The sequence below is a fragment of the Zea mays genome, chromosome 1 (genome assembly GCF_902167145.1).
Source record: "Zea mays cultivar B73 chromosome 1, Zm-B73-REFERENCE-NAM-5.0, whole genome shotgun sequence".
NCBI classification, from domain to species: domain Eukaryota; kingdom Viridiplantae; phylum Streptophyta; class Magnoliopsida; order Poales; family Poaceae; genus Zea; species Zea mays.
In genome coordinates, this window is record NC_050096.1 from 24,344,813 (window position 1) to 24,363,820 (window position 19,008).

General features: G+C 46.0%; 1 protein-coding gene across 1 annotated transcript; it reads left to right on the plus strand.

Moving 5' to 3' along the window:
- Positions 1 to 9,032: 9,032 nt before the first annotated feature.
- LOC100281285 (uncharacterized) lies at positions 9,033 to 10,001 on the plus strand. Its single transcript, NM_001372495.1, has one exon. The coding sequence runs from the start codon at positions 9,137 to 9,139 to the stop codon at positions 9,671 to 9,673; it is 537 nt and encodes a 178-aa protein (NP_001359424.1). The 5' UTR covers positions 9,033 to 9,136; the 3' UTR covers positions 9,674 to 10,001.
- The last annotated feature ends 9,007 nt before the right edge of the window (positions 10,002 to 19,008 follow it).

Consider the following 19,008-nt stretch of genomic DNA (forward strand, 5'->3'; position numbering starts at 1 on the left):
ACACTCTGACAGTCTGGCGTGCCGTGCTTGGATTGTACCGTGCTTTTTAGTGTCGTGCCCGGTTCGACCCACTATGTTAGTGCCATATGTCCATCTATAGTCTGCCGTTGCGGCCAGGGCGAGCTTTATCTGCTGGCTACATATATATAGCCCAGTAGTATACTATCATATGTAAGCAGCCGCAGATCGTCAGGGCTGGTCCGTCTATCGATGACGGCCTGCAGACGCGTTGGTGCATATATATCTAGCCATCTCTCTGTCTGTCTATAGGTATGTTTTGTACTTGGCTGCCGACTGCCGTGCCGATCGAGACGAGACGAGACGAGACGTACTCTGGCACCTACTCTACTACACATATATACTCCCACAGTCACGGGCTCACAGCACGTATCGATCTTCCAGCAGATGACACAGGCCAGCAGGTGGTCCGCGCGCGTCTTATTCATCAGTGCCGCACAGATATGGCATCATCAGAGATCCATGATCTCGCATCATCTCTGTCTGAGCTGTCAATTGTTGCATAGCTAGCTACAACGGTCGGGAAAACCCGTGCATGTTTCCCTAGCTTATGTATGTATGTATTCCGGCCTACTCCACGCGCTTAATTAGTTGCATGCTAGCTGCCTGCTGGTATCGAGACTATCGACGGGACATGCCATATTTTCCCGGCCATCCAAAGACTATGTATACACTACCGGAATCCGTGGTTTTTTTTTTTGAGTGCTCGACTTTTTGCTGAGTGCTTTTTGTCCGCACTCGGTAAAATCTGCTCCTGGTAACGATCGTGTTTGTCGAGAGCAAGACTTTCGGCACAGAAATACACTCAGGCTAACACTCAGCGAAGACGACGCTCGGCAAAAGGCCGTCAGCAGCCGTCTATAACTGACGGCCCTTACCTTTTGCCGAACGCTGAGCTCTGGCACTCGACAAAAATGCTTATTTGCCGAGTGTTAAATGGCTTCAGACATTCAGCAAAGCGATATATATATATATATATATATATATATATATATATATATATATATATATATATATATATATATATATATATATATATATATATATATATATAGTATTTAGAGCCCTGGGCTCTCTCTAACTATTGGAAGCCCCGACCAGCAAACCACCAGGTGCGCGGACCGCACCGTACCGACCAGGTGCGCAGACTTTTTGGCTCACTGTACCACCTACTTACGTTAATTATAACTACGTGTTATGCTCAATTGTGTTACGGTTTACACACTTTTTTGGTATGCGCATGTTGTACACAAGTTTACGCTTATTTTGTCATACTGTCTAAAACCACTTCCTGTACTATCATATAAAACCGACCGCGACGATTGCTTTGCCCGAGAGGACTAGGGTTTCAGCGGCGGCGGCTGCCGAGCCCCATTCCTCGATCTGAAGCACCTCAAACCACCGCTCTGTCCCAGATCCAGATCCACCCAGCTACTGCGGCGAGCCCATGGGGACGGTGGCGGCGGAGGACCCGAGTGCACGGAGATGCTCAACTACGACCAGGTCTTCATCAGGGACTTCATGCCCTCTGCGCTCGCCTTCCTCATGCACGGCGAGACCGAGATCGTCCGCAACTTCCTCCTTCACACCCTCCAGCTTCAGGTGACCTGATCCCGATCCTGCTTAATAGTTTCTCGTATGGACCATTCCTTGGTACCTTTCGGAAACCATTTGTGATGCTGCCGTGAAAGGACCCGACCTCAAATCTGTGTGCGCCCACAGTTTTGGAACAGCAGCAGCCATAGTCGCGGGGCCCGGCCCCAGCCGCGGGCTCGGCCGCAAGCTGCGGACGCTCTGCTGCCAGCCGCGGGCGTGCGCTCTGCCGCCAGCCGCGAGTCCGACCGCCTACGGGTGCGCATCCGGCCGCCGCCGTCGAGTCCATCTTGGAGGCAAGGAGTGAGCAAGGCATCGAGTTTCCCCACCAAATTATTCCCTGACGGTGCACGAGAATGGCCAGGGAAATCTATGGTCACCAGATCTGCGCCTACTTATTCCTCTCCAGTCCCCAGCGAGAGATTCAGGTAAGGACTATTTGCTTATTTCAGTACCATATTGGTTTTGGTCAAGATTAGAGACTAATATGCAGTGGTTTAGAAACTATTGTATTATTATTTTTATTACTTCAGATTTAGTTTTTTTATTGTTTTTATCTAGACTTGGGGCCCTCATTTAATCTCATTACTGATATGTGGCCTGCACATCAATACATCAATAGAGTCCCTAATGTCTATTGTATTGTTCTGATTCTATAAAGTGTACAATGGTTCACAATATCTGAGTGAAAAGGTGAAACGTGAAGAGCTGCTTGAGTATGCCCAAAGTATCATTTCAGGATTGAAGAGAAATGATGAAATTGTGAGGTGATATAATAGAATCAGCTAATTACCTGTGAATATATTATAACAATATACTAGAATTTTGAGGTAATACTACTTCTATTACATCTAGTGCTTCCTGTTTTGGACATACATGTGGTCAGGCATTCTAAATTTTTGCTACCAATATATTTCTGGAAATTAGTTGGAAAATATGATAATTGCATTCTAAATGTCCTCACTTGCTGGCAGTTTGTCCATTGTATTTTTGTAAATTAAGGTTATTAAAGAAAGAAATGTCCTCACTTCCTTCGAAAAATATAGTATCTCATGGGTTAATTTATGATATTAGCACTTGCTACGACCTATAGGGTTTATATAGGTTCACAACTTCTTATTGTCCACTAGGCTTCTCCAGCTGCATTGTTTTGTAAGGGACATAAACTAGCTAATTGCTGTGACTTAATTACTCCTCTATTTTCCCTGTTGATTAAACTGGTATATAGGTTCATGGATTTACTTATGCTTATTCTGACGTGTCTTTATGATTTATACAGGCTTACGCAGACCTATTTTGATAAGAGCCAAGCAGCGATTCTTCCATTTCGGACCACGACCTAACTAAAGGCTAATGGTTCCAAATGTCTGAAGTACCGAAGACAGGGCTTAGCTTCTCGTTTTTTGTCATGTCAAATAAATCGTGTATGATTGCAACAATATTGGCAAAATATCGTTGTGCTTTATATTTTGATATACTGTGAACAAAACAAGTGCCCTATGAGACCATCATGATTTATGCATTTTCAAACTAAATTTTACGACACTTCTTGTTGTGTTTTATGCTTCCATTAAAAAAACAGTCTTACTGCGTTTTACGCCAAATTTATGACACTTTTTGATGTGTTTTACAACAATCTCTTGCGAAGTGAGATTGTGCGTGTGTTTTATACTAAATTTCGTACTCATTTACGTTGTTTTAGTTTACGTTTTACGCTGAAATCATTCGAGTCAGAACCCGTGCACGATCGGCTGCACGCGATTTTCACGCCATAATTTTGGGCTTTGTTTGCTGTTACAAAATAGATATAGGATTTACGCTAAATTTCGTACTCATTTATGTTGTTTTAGCTCACGTTTTACGCTGGAATCGGCCCGAGCCAGGACCCCGCTCATGATCGGCTGCACGCGATTTTCACGCCGTAATTTTAGGCCCCATTTGCTGTTACAAAACAGATATAGGATTTACGCTAAATTTCGTACTCATTTACGCTGTTTTAGCCTACGGTTTACGCTGGAATCCGCCCGAGCCAGAACCAGAACCACATACTGCATGATTTATGCTGTCAAGTACATGTCATTATGCAGTCGTAAACGCTGTTGGAGATTTTAAATGTTGCATGGTTTACGCTATCATGTCTCACAGCGTTATGCAATCGTAAACCGACATGCACATGCAAATATTCGTTCCCGTGAATCGTGGCAGAAACTTTTCCATTTATGCATGAGTTATGCACATTTCCACATACCTTTATGCGTGCGTATATCGGTTGCAGCGTCTCAGCCGGGATACGTTGCTATCCTATGCATGGCTGACGCAAGCTGGCATCCAGTGGGCCGAACGGCGACCTGATCGGCCTCCTGGCTGGGGCTTCGTCCACTAACGGAAGCCCAGGGCTTCCATTACCTCTTCCCTATATATATATATATATATATATATATATATATATATATATATATATATATATATATATATATATATATATATATATATATATATATATATATATATATATATATATATATATATATATATATATATATATATATATATGCACAGCGCCATGATCCAACGAAAAAGTGCGTCCAGCCACAAGAAACAAGATCGGGTTAATAGCTAGTAGCACCTAGCAAACCTCACCCTCACGAGCTTTCGAATGGACAGAGTTAACATCGTTGATTTGAGGGTTCATCGATCAGAAAGGAAAAATAAATTGACAAGAAACGTTGATCTGGTCATTTGGCGTCTCTAGATCTCCCTCTCTCTTTCTCCGAGTAATGATTATCACTTATATTTAGCATCGATGTTCTTTGCATTTATCTGTTTGATAATTATATTTTGATATTTATACTGTATTTTACGTGTTTTCCAAGTTATAATCATTGAATCCGTGTAGTTTTGTTTTGTTTTATAATATACTTTAGGACTATATCCTTCTTTGTTATAGCTTGAAGTTGGAATTGATCGGAACGACTGATCTTATTTTCGTTGGCTATTTCGCGTCGCAGCTAGGCCAGTTATAACTGAATCGAGCGTGGGTTTGTAACTGATGTTCTAGTATATATGTCAATTTTGCAACTTCTGGTGTCGACGAACCGTTTGCATTTGTGTGGTTTGGATGTTCGCTTACAAACCGTGCCAGGTGGTACTGGTTTACACTTTGCAACGGTTGGTAACATATGTTTGCAGTTGAACCTCTTACAGGTTAATCATTGTATCTCTAGTTCATTTACAGTTACAGCTACGATTTGTCCATGCTTACAAAGCCATGCATGCGTGCACGGTAGGATGAGCTAACATGTGGAAGACGAGAGATGGAAGAAAGTACCGGGGGTACAATGGTCGATGACGTATAGGTAGGGGTGATAATGAGCTCTAAATTTATAATATATATAAAATTTAACTCTATTTCTATTTATTTTTAAATAAAAAATCTTTATGGGCTAAAATAAATTATAAAAAACATTTAAATCGTAATCCATTAGCACCTTGGATACATGTGAAGAACCCCTATACTCTAAACACATGCGCATTCTAGTCGCACTCTGTAATATATTGACGCATGCATCGATCGATCAATGCACACGATGTATGCATGCGTGACTAGCTAGGGTGCTGCGTGGCTGGAGATAGCCGTTGCGACCTCGTTCCAATTTTCTCGGCGGAACGCGCGCGATCCCCGGATAGCAAACTGCATCCCGAAATCCACACGAAGCGGTCACGAAATGTCGTGCTTGTCGTGAGCCTAGACGCCATCCTTTGGACGGGTGGTAGAGATTAGATTATCAACGCAGCTGGGCTGCTTCTTTAATCCCCAACGCCAAAAACGATTACTATATGGAAATGTGACCGAACCAAAGGATAAAAACAAAGGGAATGCTGTTTGGTAAAAGCTGCGGTGGTCAAGGCACGAATAGGGGCACTGTTCCCCACTCTGACCACTGTTTCAACCACCTCGAACATGACTATATATAACATCTAATTCTAGCCTGGCCTCGAGAGAAATCTCCGCCTCTTCCGAGCTCGGCCTCGGCCAACTGCCCCCAGCAGCGCCGGCCCTGGCGGGGGTCGAGCAGTGCCCCCGACCAGGGCCCCCATGTTAACAGGGCCTCATTTTAGGTATTAAAAACAGTATATATACACAAATATTATATATATATATATATATAATATTTTATATAGGTCTATATATTGGCTCTATAAATTTTTTTAAAAGGTCTAATTATAAGTCAACAACACAACAACAATAAGTAAGGAGAATTAATTGTAGCCCATTAATCTTGACTTCATATAGTCTCAGGTCCAACCGCCTATGCTCTCAGTGTGTAGTGAAACAACGATGTTTACCGTTTCATCTCTATCTCTCGCACAGTCGTAGACAGACAGATAGTCGTGCCCTATCCTCTTGGTAGCCAGCGCACGAGCATCGAGTACTGCGGCGCTTTCGTCCTGCTCTATACGGTGAAAACGAAACTAACATGACCTGATCGACTAATCTAACAATGTGCATCCATTTAATCACTGTTCGAGGTAACCTTCTTTTGAGTTATCTAGACATATATATATGAGGCATTTTTCTTCGAGATGTTAGGCTATATTTTAATTACCTTTTATTTAATATAAATACCTTTTTCAGATATACATAAATATTTATTGACAATATATACACACACTATATCTAAGTGTAATAATTATTATTATAAAGGGCCTCCGATATGAGTCTTGTCCCGGGCCTCTAAAATATCAGGACCGGCACTGGCCCCCAGCAAGGGAGAACGCGCATTAAATTCCACCTACTCTCCTGTGAATCTCGCAGAAGACCATGCCAAACACTGTTTCAACTACTCCAACTCGACACACTTGGAAAACGTCTCATCCGCACCTTGTATCGGCTAAGGTGGACGCATGCCCATGCTCCCGAACCAGCCTTGGCTCTCTAACCCATTAAGAGAATAGGCTACAGGGATCGGGCATCCTTCTCCCGACCAAAAGCAAAAACAAGGACAAGGGCCATCCCGCCGACCATGCCGCTACAGGACTTAGACACATCTCCTATGACTACAACAACAACATAACAATCCTTGTACATCTGGGCCTCCTTGCGACTATAAAAGGAGAAGTTTGGGGCCTTATATGGGGGGAACGACTCAAGGCTCACAACTCATCTCACTCCTGATATTGGCACTCGTTTCAATTATATTTAGAGTATTGGGACTCAATCCCTCTCTAGACTCGCTTGTATCCCCTACTACGAGTACTTAGTTGCAAGATAATACAAGCCTCCCACCCCCACTAGAGGTAGGGCCTTCTCTTGCCCGAACTAGGATAAATCTTGTGTGTCTTCTTGCATCAACCATCCAAGGCAAGGGCACGCTGCCAAATTTACTAGTTGGTTAGGACCCTCGGGTCAAAACACCCACAATATGTCTTGTCATATCAACGGACACCAGAGTCCATGCCATCGGGTATAACATAGTTGATTCCGACATAGCAATTTGCACTTGATAATAATTACTAGTACACTAATGCACATATGCATGGCTATAGGGACGATGACACATATCGAATAGTGGTCTTGAGTGTGTGTTGCCTAAGTCATAGCAAAAGTGCACCTATAAGACCGTAATATCACCCATCCGAAGTGCTAACCTCATAAGACCGCTAGGAGTAAAGATCGAACATGATATTGTAACTCTGAGGGCAGTTATGCTATTAGTGAGGGTAGTTGCATTACTTTTGTCTTGCGGGTGTCTCCATACTTAGCCGCTATAGGAGCTCCTTCGTCCACTTGGAAGGCCTCAGGTCCTATGGGGTAGGTCTCGAACATTTGAACTACCCAAAGTAGATAAATTTAAAGATTCAAGGGATGGTAGAGGGTCCTGGTCGGCTAAGAATATAATATGTGTCATGATGCCTCGAGTGTCATGGGGCCTAGAGTTTTAGATTATTGTTGGTACGACGATAGTTGATCGAACTCAAGTGTAGGAGGGTGTCCTAGGGATACCGAGGGCCTAGGGTTTTAGATTGTTGTTTTCATGACAAAATTATCGATGTAGTTTTATTCTTTTGGGGAGCATGGGTCCAACAGTCTCCACCTTCTCTCTTGGGATGATTTCTTTTACCATGATCTTTGAAGGTATCTTAACAACATTTGAGGTATGAACAATGACATATCTTAGTATCCCAAATACGCTGTCACCCGCGCTATGTCAAATACATGGATCAAAGGAACCAAATTAAACCTTCGTGTATTTATTCAGACAATATCAGCTCCATAATGAGAAATATAAAGAGTGTGGTAACTTTTACTAAGACCTGGAACGAAAAAAAACATTGGATTTCGCCACTAGCGGAAAGCTGACGCGTGACATTGCGGAGAACGGGAGAAGACATGGACTATATAACAAGTCAAAAAGGCTAAAACAATCATGCGGTACAAATAAAAAGGGGGTGTGTGAAGTGGACGGAAGAAGAAAAAGGCATTAAGCATGCACAACCACACGCATCACCCAATTAGGTAACTTGAAGATATTGGTTCTAGAAACCAGAATTTCCAACGGGGTGTGCCACGTGTGCGGTATATCACTGAGTTATGCGTCATTCCAGAAATGACAGATTTATTTTAAACAGAAAAAAACACAATCGAACTTTACACATTTCTAAAAAAAATAAGTTAATATAAGTTTACGACAACGAATCTACATTATTAATTTACACTTATTTACTAAAATGCTTTCGAGATGATTTCGATTCTTTGGTAAAATAGCACATCATTATTATATTATCATTAGCGGGTGAAACGGATAAGCACAAACAGGTCGACGCGCGTGTGCATGGTTTATTTCGGACGACATCGTCGTGAACTCGTATGCGTGCCCCTTGAGTCATGACAAATGGCGGGGCAGCGCACGGCACGGGTGCGTCGCCACACGCGCATGCTTGCGAACGGTGGCGCAACCCCGATTCCGGTCCGGGAGGCGCAGCTGGAGGCTGGACGCGCTATGGCTACTTGGCTACTACTAGTAGCCAACAGCGCTTGGTCGTGCTCGTGCCTCTCGGTCCCTACCTCGCCGCTCAGCCTCCTCGGCAACGAGCGTGAAAGAAATCCCTCGCAACGTACGTCGCGCATCTCCACGCCCCCTTGGCCCGGCCCGCTTGGCCCCATCTCACCCTTTGGATCCTTTTTTTTTCATTACGGATATCGGACGGTGTCCCCGACTGTCTGACATGGGCGGGGGCGATTAATTAGCCAGACGACTCGCTCGCTCTCAGCTTCCACGGCGACTGCCATTGGAACCCTGGTAGCTTTCTCTTTATTAATCGCCTTTTCGGGGGCGCCCCACCCCACACACGCGACGCGTAGAAACAGAGTCAAAACCCCGCCGTCTCCCTATATATACGCTCTCCGCCCGCAGCCGCTCACTCCACTCCACTTCCAGAGCGTGCCTTGCTCGTTGCTGCTCACTCAGTCACCTCCCCTGCCTCTGCACGTACTACGTACGTGCCGAGGACACAGCGGCCGGCGATGGGAGGCGCAGGCGAGGTGACGGAGCTGGAGCTGCGCATCCAGCTGCCTGACGGCGGCGGCGGCGGCGGCTACAACATCAACGACAACGCCGACATCCTGGCCGAGATCCTGGCGCGTCTGGACGGGCGCTCGCTGGCCGCGGCCGCCTGCGTGTGCCGCCTGTGGGCCGCCGTGGCGCGCCGCGACGCCGTCTGGGAGGCGCTGTGCCTCCGCCACGTCGGCCCCGCGCCACCTGCGGCGGCCGCGGGCCCGGCCACCCGCGCCGTCGTCGCCGCGCTCGGCGGGTACCGCCGCCTCTACCGCCTCTGCCTCGGCCCGGCGCTCGACCGGCTGGCGCAGGCCCAGGCCCAGGCGGCGCGGGCGCACCACCTGTCGCTCTCCCTCTCGCTCTCGCTCTTCTCCATCGACTGCTACGAGCGCCTCGGCGGCGGCGGGGGAGCGGCGGGGCCCAGCGCCGGCGCGGGTGCGCGCGGGAGACAGCAGCAGCAGCCGTCGTCGCTGCTGTTCCTCTGCAAGCCCGTCGACGTGTCGTGATGGCAATGGCATTCAGCTTCAGCCGTCGTCCTTCCTCCGCGAGCCCGTACGTCGACGTGTCGCGATGGCATTCAGCTCTCGTCGCTCCTCTGCTCGTCCTTTCCATGTCGTCGCGTCGTCCTTGGCGTACGCTGTCTGCCCTGGGCGCCTGGCCTTTGCTGCTGCTAGCTGCAACCTGCAATGCTCGTTTGCGTGTCTCACGGCCGCCGCCGCTTAACATAATCGTTTTAATTGGTTTGGTTTTGTTGATTAGCACGGACGAACAACAGGCAAGGAAGAGCTCTTCAATCAATTCAAGCTGTACCCGGAGAGGCTTATTAAATTCTAATAATGCTTATTCTTTCTTCCTTTGCTTTGCTTTACCCGCTGAGTACGCTTGTCCGCGCCCGCTTGGCGACTTGCTGTTTCGATGCAAGCGCCTTGTACTGCTTCCTCATGTTGCTGCTGCTTCGGCGGGATGCTTGCGTTGCGTGCACCCATGCCTGTCGACATTGCTTTCGTGTTTGGCTCCATGCCTGTCGACTTCGCCCGCCTCTGGGAACGGATGGATGTACATGGACGGACGCACGCACGCATGATCCAGCCATGACGGCGAGCTCTCGTCGGCCGGCCATGTGTTCGATACGCTCAGCACCGACTCTTACGTTCACTGTTGTGTTCACGACCGAAAATGGTCAGAGCATTGAAAAGGTGTCTTTATAAACATATTTAGAATTTGTAGTCAGGCATTAAAAAAAGAACGGTGCCCAACCCCGCTAACCGCCCTGACCTCAAGTTTTATCTTTTTTTTTCCTAAACCTCCAGTTACGTTGTTTGTTGCATCTATCGAGATTCATTGGTGTTCTAGGTGGCATTGTCAACCCTAGCCATGCATCTCCCCATGGGGTCCTCCAAGGAGCTGTTAGAGTTGCTTGCCGAGTAGGATAGATTGATTGCAACCTAGGGCAATGCTACTCTTGCTGGTGTGTGATTTAGATCTCAATTCGGTGTCAATGCACTTTTAGTGACTCTGTTCGGGATGGAGATCAATCTAACAATGGGAAGAGGGACCTTACCGACGTGTCCAATGAGGAGAACATCCTCTATCCCACTACTATCGGTAAGCTCCTAGAGAGGCTTCACAAGGAGTTAAAGAAGAAGAACACTTCTAATGTGGCAGCTACACTAGCAAGTTTCTGATTCAAGGGCCGTTCAAGTAAGGTGGCTGAACAACACAAGCCTCTCAGTATCCAGACTTACAACTCCGAGCTCCCATCTACCTCTGGATCCAAGGTAACACCATTTGTATGCAAGCCTCCTTCTGATGTGTTTACTTCGAATCAAGTTAAGCTGATGCAAAAATGGATGGAAGAACATGAGGCAAATTTTATTAATCAATTTACTGTTATTCAACATAATGTCGCTCTTTATGAAACTGATTAATGACGAACCTACTGTACCTAGTTGCTCTATGCTAGCGTCATCGACTCCTAATAAGATCGTATATTTCTCCTATAGCATGCTAATGAGCTTTTATAAGAGTCAAGTAGATCCTTCAACAATTGTGGTGGGTACTAATAATTCTTTGGTTTCCAATCCTAATACACTGCCACCATTACTAGTGTCCCTCAAACATGCGATGTTGAAGATTGGATTCGTGGTGATCTTGTTGAGTTAGCATGTTTTAAAGCTCCTTTTGCTACAATAGCTTATGATCATGAAAGATGGGTAAAAAAGAAGCCAATTCATTAAGCAAAGGCATAGCTCTCACATGTGAAAAAGCATAATAATATGATGGGCAAGAAGCAAACAGAAAGCTCATGCTCAAGATCTTCAAGTGAAGATGATGATGTAACATGTAATAATCCAATGGTCCGCAGTGATGCCAATTGCCATTGCAACAACTAGTTCACTCCTTGGGGATATAAATAGGACCCCAAACTGGCGATTTGACAGGTGTGGGAGCTAAGGACTATACCAAGAGAGTTGTGGCTCATCTCTAGTAGCCCTAGACACCCAAGTGTTCAAATATCACTTAGTAATTATTGTAGGTAATTTGTGAAGTGCTCAGTATATAGTTAGACTGCTTCCATTAGCGCTTGCTGTAGGTTTTGCCTAGTAGTCTGAAATGAGAAACAAACAACTCTACACCTTGGTGCTTGCACACACCATTGTAATAGTTGCACTAGATGGGCTTGTAATTTTGCAAGACCACATCAAATGTGTTTGTGGTGTGGTCATCACTGTGTACAAGAAGCAACTAGACCCACAACATTTTGGTCGGAAACTCGATATTGAAGATATTAGGGATCGTCCAGGAGAGGCTACACCGAATACCATTTGTGTGTGTGGGGAAGGGATGGGGCTATCCATGGAGTTACCCGACTAAGCGCACAACAAGGATTATTGGTAAGCTTGCACACTTCTTAATACCTTGGTAAAAATACTAGAGTCATCGACGAGAGTTTGTATCTCTATTGCATATAATCTTCCACATTTATATTTTGTTACCATGGTTTTATGATTTACCTTCCTACCTTAGTTATAGGCTATTGGATAGGTTTGGAACTTAGGTAGCATAACTATTTGTAGTAAAAATAGTAACACTTAATCAAAATCATAGTTGCACACAATCTAGTTTATTTATTACATAGGTTTTAACTAGTATAAAAATAGAGACCATAGTTTAAAGAGAAAGTTCGGTTCGATTTTTCGGTGTCGGTGCAAAATGCCTGGTCCTAAATATAATGACGAGGATCCCCGTGGGGAATATTTCTCGCATGGGGATAGGGATGGGAAGCAAATCTTCCCCCCATGAAGTTTGATAGGGATGGGGATGGGGAATTTTTCTTCCCAAGGGGATGGGAATGAGGAGTCATTCACCGAATAAGAATTCTCCGCTGCCATCTCCAGTGGGGACGGTGGTGCTAATGGTAGTGGATGAAGGCGAGCAGTACAAGGTAGCATGGGATGAAGATAAGAAAGAAAGGAGGAGATGGCAGGCAGGGCCCATGCTACATGTTTTAGTGGTGTTAACAAACAAGGTCACCCCATCTCTATTGATTCAACCAAACAAAAAATTAGGACATATGCCTATCCACTCAACCAAATGTTATAGTAGGACGATCTCATTGATGAAGTTAGTGATATGATCATCACATTTCTCCTTATCCCCAAACTAAATACTAACTAAGTCATTGAATCAATGCCTCACCCATCTTATCTCACCCATCGGCCTATGATCACCAATGATACAAAATTATGGTTGACCATTTATCTTTCGTCATCTACTTTCTTTCTTGTCTTTGGCGTAGGATCTCTAGCTCCGAAAGCTAATTCTCCAATAGAGTGATTCTAAATGATTCTCAAGTAGAAGTGAGTCTATTTGACGAAAACAGTTTAACAAATTGTGCGTGAAGTGATTCTTGAGGGTTGGATTGCAGGGAACAGGTTAGGAGTAGCAGGAAGCAGGTTTTTTTTTGGCTCCCACTCTCTAGTACAAAGCGGAGATTAGATTCTCTTCACTCTCATCATGGAGCAACTCAGTTTTTAACCGTTTGTCTTTCTAGAACTGATTCTCACTTGGAGCAGAGCTATAAAAACACTGTCAAAGGCCCCCTGAAAACAGCTCCCGGCGGCAGGGGCGAACCCAGGTCTATGGCCGCGGCACAGGCCCAAAAAAATTTTAGAACCTCTTCAGCTCACTCAACCCAGTTAGAAGTTTAGCTTCTTCACACCCTCATCAGTCGTGATCGTGTCCACCAGAAGCCCACACAGAGTCACGGGAAGCACGGACCAGGGAGCACGCTAGGTCGCGAGACGCGAGCTACGGAGTTGCCGCCGCCTCTGGTGAACCCTTGCCGCCGTAGCGCCGCCTCTGCCCTCGCCCGCCGCCTAGCCACGCGCCCTCTGCCAGTGCGCGCCGACGCCGCGCGCCAGCCAGCTAGCCTCGCCCCCGCCGCCCGGCCACGCGCCGTCGCGCCCTCTGCGGCTCTGCCAGCTGACGCCGCGCGCCGGCCAACACCGTGGCGCCCGCGCCCTCCTGGCCTCCTCGATAGACGATATGTATTCAAGTGTTTAACAGTCCCCTAGTTTCTCTATCCCTTTCAAGTCGCGTTCTTAATATAATTTCCTTCAAGATTCTGGAGCAAGAAGCACTAATGTTGATATGATATATTTGGAAGGAGCTACATAATAACTTGTATGTCATCTTTAACATCTGTGACAACGTTGTTTCGATGTACAATTTTTCTTTATATGTTATCATTAGAGTTTATGGTAACTTCGGCCCGAGTCTTAACCAATTTTTGGGTCCGCCACTGGCCTGACGGCTCCTTATATGGTCGATAAAAACGGCTCTTCCGCCGCCGCCGTCTGCATTTGGTGGTGCTGGTGCTTCCCTGTTGGTTCCGGGCGGTGTCGTGGGCAAGATCAGAGTCAGAGAGGCCGTCCGAGACAGCAAGAGGCATGCCAAACAGGACCCTGCATGTTTCGAACGGTAAAAAAAAATGCAAATGCTGCCCAGGTTTCGACGTTGCCACTGCAGTACCTGACCCGAGTTGGGGAGCTATATTCCAATTCAGGACACGGAAAGGACGTCTGTTCACGGGCTCCGATGAGATGGGGGGCTGCAACTTTTTCGGCAGGGCGATACGAGCAGGCTGCAGGCGAGCGGTGGTGCAGGGTGCAGATCTGCTCGGTCGCTTCCTGCTCCATGCGTCATTCTAGGCTTTTTTTTTTCTCTCTCTCTCTACCGTGCCACGGCACAGAGCAAAGAGACAGAGAGAGACCAACGATACTAATCACACACCGTGCATGTCAGTCACCATGCATTCACCGACTCGCGCACAGTCAAAAGTTAAAACGCACGACGTGAAAACCCCTTGTCCACACCACCAGTACGTGCACCACACCTCTGGGTCCCAGGCAGCACGACACCTCGTCGCGGCGCTGTCGATATGCAGTATGCACGCTGTGCAGTGCAGCGTGTCTGCACACTGCCGTTCGTGTACTGTCTAGAGACTACTTGCATGTACAGTACAGCTCCGTCCGTGTTGCCCACATCAAGGGCCAAGCCATACCATACATAATACTATATGGTAGAGGGCATATAAGCAACGTACCTGACGGCTCTGTGGGTGGTGACTGGTGACAGGCCCGTCTCGCTCGCGTCTTGACGTGCGACCGAATCGAAAGCGCGGCCGGGGCGCATTCCGGATTGGGAAACAACGAGCTTTCTGCGAGGTCCGCCGCTAGCTGCTGTCTTGGTTGGAAATGCTCGGTCGGGTCGTTTTTTTACGTGAAAGATACAAGTCGATCGATCGTCTCGTCACGTCCGACGACAGCCGCAGAAAAAGCATTCGCCCGCGCGTCGGATGCTAGCGAGCGAGAGACCAACGGTGCGTGGCGCCATGCGTCGGCCGTGATTCGGGATGGTAATGGAGAATAGCTTCCTATGTGTCCTCCGGATAAAAATATTTCCCTGCAGGTTTCTTACGAATATTTGTGGGAAACATTTTTTTTTCTCATCCTCGTTCTCCCCCTAGAGATAGATTCCTGACGAGATCTCCGTCCCCGCTCAAACTATAATTAGAATATAGTTAGGAGGTGTTTAATACATTAGAACTAATAGCTAGTTGACTAAAAATTATTAGTGCAAATATGGAATTAGCTAGCTAATAAATATTTACCTAACTATTAACTAATTTATAAAAAATAGGTAATAACTAAACTATTACCTAGAGTGTTTGAATGTCTCAACTATTTTTAGTCACTAACTATTAGCTCTAGTACATTCAAACACCCCTTACTTTATTATTAGTATAAAGCATTGTCACTTATACATATTGACAAATGCAAGAAATCATTATGTGTGTATTATAATGAACACATTTGTACAGTAAGTGTTCTCTTGACAAGATAATTATTTATTTTTATCATTAACTACTACCTCCGTTCACAAATATATGACACCGTTGATTTTTTCGAAATTTTTGTCCACTCGTCTTATTCAAAAAAGTAAAATTTTAAGTCAAGCACATACTACCTTAAGTGATAAAACAAATCACAAAAAAAATGATAACTCATTATTTTTTGAATAAGATGAGTGCGGCTAAAGTTTTTTTTTAAAAAGTCAACACTGTCGTATATTTATGAACGGAGAGAGTATTATACACGAAAAGTGTAAATTTAACGGGTCCGCACTGAAATGGAGAACGCTTTCATATCCCCCATTCCATTTACTCGTTGAGAGAATTTTTCTCCTCGTTTATATCTCCATGGAAAAGAAACTTTTACATCCTCATTTTTTTCTAATGAAAGAATTCACCGCGGGTCATGTCTACGCGTGATGCCGTGTCATGTCTACGGGTCATACGTATTAAGCATCCAAGATTTGTTACACTATACTATTGTTTTGGAAGTGCCAACGGCCCAACGCCGAATTACACCGTTTCACATTTTTTTTTAAGTTTGTGAGGAACGTTGTAGCCGTACGTAATAAGAGACGGCAACAGGCAGATAAGTTGAAGAGAGTTCACGAGCGATCTGCAATGTTGCCAGAAGACACAGAAGCAGCACAGGGATTTGCAAAACGAGCTGAGCCAGGATCGAGCTTGTACATCGCGTGGAAGGAAGAGTAATTAAACAGCTGGTCGAACGGTCACCTCGTATAAACATACTGTATACTACTGTCAGAGTCAGACGTACACGTACGGTAGAGTCCAAGCAAGAGCACAGGCATTCTGGAGCGTGGGAATCGAGGAATCTATGGCTGCAGCTTCTCCGTATTCACCACGAGACAGATCACCTGTTACTGTTATCGACGGAATCAGATCCTCTGCAGGTAGACTTCCGTTCCCTCGGTGCACGGCTGGGGTCACGGGCTCACGCGTGGGAAGGGGCCGCGCGCAACCTCCCAAGCCCATGTCTGCATCGGCATCGGCCCGTGGATATGACAAGCTCCCCACGATCCCATCCCATCCCATGCCAGGGCTACGCGACGGCCACGCTGCCATGGGCACACCGGGCGGGTAGTACTCCCCCGCGGACAGGCAAGCGTTCGCCGGCTAAAAACTGGCGCATGCAAATGCAATTGGTAATGACTGGACTACCCCAGTGTACCACTTGGACGTAGTATTCGGTTTCAACGCCGAGGGCCTGCCTGACTGCATTGCATTTAATATACAACCAGAACATGACACTACACGCAGAGCAGCATACATGCATGTACAACCAGAACATCTGTAACGCCATTGTTCCGTTTGGCATTTTGTCTTGCATGACCTGTAGTGTAGGCTGTGTAGCTTTGGATACCCCCTGTGGGCCATGTAACTCTCTCTTCTCCATGATCACAAAGCTAGGGAATTTATAAACGATGCATGCATGTATGCATGCATATACGATATATTCCTGATGGCCTTTTAATCCAATACCTCTGATGCTTGAGACGCAGGCTTCGATCTGCACCAGCTAACTTGTCGTTGCTCTTGCTTGACAAAGAACTCGACGCCGGCAAGCTAGTGCTGACGATGTAACAGATGTGGAGTTGGCATCTTAGATCCTCCAACAGGGCCGGTGCTGGAGCCTGGAGGGGGGCAAGTGGAGCCGCCGCACCGGGCCTCCGATTTTGGAAGGGCTCCAAGTAATATACATGTATATATAATCTTAGGTGTTGTGTCTAATACGGCTGCTCTACTTGTCCCTCTTCGCAGGACTGTTCTGACGTTTAGGTAAATGATCTACTATCCAAGTTAAAGGTTTTGAAGTTAAGTTTGTCTGAAATACCAATGTCTTTTATGGAGATTTTTTGAGTATGTTCGGCAAATGGATCTGTATCCAAATATTTCAATCGCTTATTGGATATTATTTAATGTGCTTGTGACTGTGGCATCGGCTTAGAGAAGCTTTTTAAAGTTGAAATTATTGAAGAACTATTAAGGTCGACAATGTCTCAAGATCGCCTCAACGGATTGACTACTTTATACATTGAGAAAAATTATTAGACGAGGTTGATAGCAACACTATTATCAATGACTTCGCATCAAGAAATATTAAAAGAAATTTTTGAGATAATATATACAAAGATTTGAAGTTGTTTTGATATATTATAGATTTTTATCATTTAAAATTTTGCTTATGTACTTAGAAGAAAGTATATATATCATAGACTTTTATCATTCAAAATTTTTTGAGGGCCCTAATTTTTTGTTTCGCCCCGGGTCCATGAAACCTCAGGACCGGCCCTGCCTCCAACGATTAATAGATTATTACTTTTGGTTACTGTTGGCACCGATCCGAGCGCCAAACACTACAAAGGATCGCCTGGCGGTGTCTCTGCGGAGGCGCAGACGGTCCGCGACCTGACGCAGGAGCGACTCCTCCTCCTCTGTGTACGTTCGGACGGTCCGCGCCTGGGGCTCGGACGGTCCGCGATGGCGTAGAGGGTCTTCTTCGCAGTAGACCTAAATTTCGCCTCCCGTGAGGGACCCCGTCGGGAGGAGAGATCGTAGGGTGTGTCTTGGCATCGTCAGGCCACCCAAGATGCCTCTAGTCGACGTAGAGCCAAAGAGAGGTGGATATTTGAGGTAGAGGGAAGCTAAACTAGGGCTAAAGTAGAACTAATCCTAATGCATAAGGTAAAAACGAGAAATAGTCTTGAATTGATCGATTGTGGAAGGGTTCAATCGGCCGTAGCCCTTCATCTATATAAAGGGGGAGGTCTGAACCCGTTACAAGTCGTTTCCCGAGCTAATCCCGCGGTTTTAGCTAACAAATCCTGCGGAAAACTCGGAACCCTAACTGATTCTGCGCACGCGCGGACCGTCCGCACCACCACTGCGGATCGTCCGCGCGACACTTTTTTGTGCTCAACATATGTCCCCTACCTTTTGGTGGCGGTTGACGAACCAAAAGCATATGTACTAAGTCCGATGCGAGTCACCGGCTTTTCAAACCAATAGGGTGATCATTCAATAGAGCTCTAACGCATATAGGCCGTTTCAGATGGCATATTTCTCGGCCATGACCATGGATCAAAAGGTATAGAATGGAGGTGCCCCTAGTCTGAATAGACAAAGGAATTATGCATGTACCATGAGTTCATCGTCGTACCATTCCATATTTGGACAAGACAATGTATCGACGATGAGTAGGCGGGTGGAGAACATCCTGGCATCACAGGATGAATAGGCGAGGCTTGTTGCGTCACCTTTCAAGCTATTTTATTCGGCCATTTTGTTTTAGCGGGTGACCGGGGTTCCTTTATTGGCCGATCGCGCAGAACGACCTTCTTGCCGGCATATTTGGCGAGCAATTGATTTAAAGTAGGGCCGGCTTTTACCAGCCGACCATGTGCG

Excerpts from the sequence above, each read along its gene's own strand:
- LOC100281285 (NM_001372495.1), top strand. The coding sequence starts at position 9,137 with ATGGGAGGCGCAGGCGAGGTGACGGAGCTGGAGCTGCGCATCCAGCTG.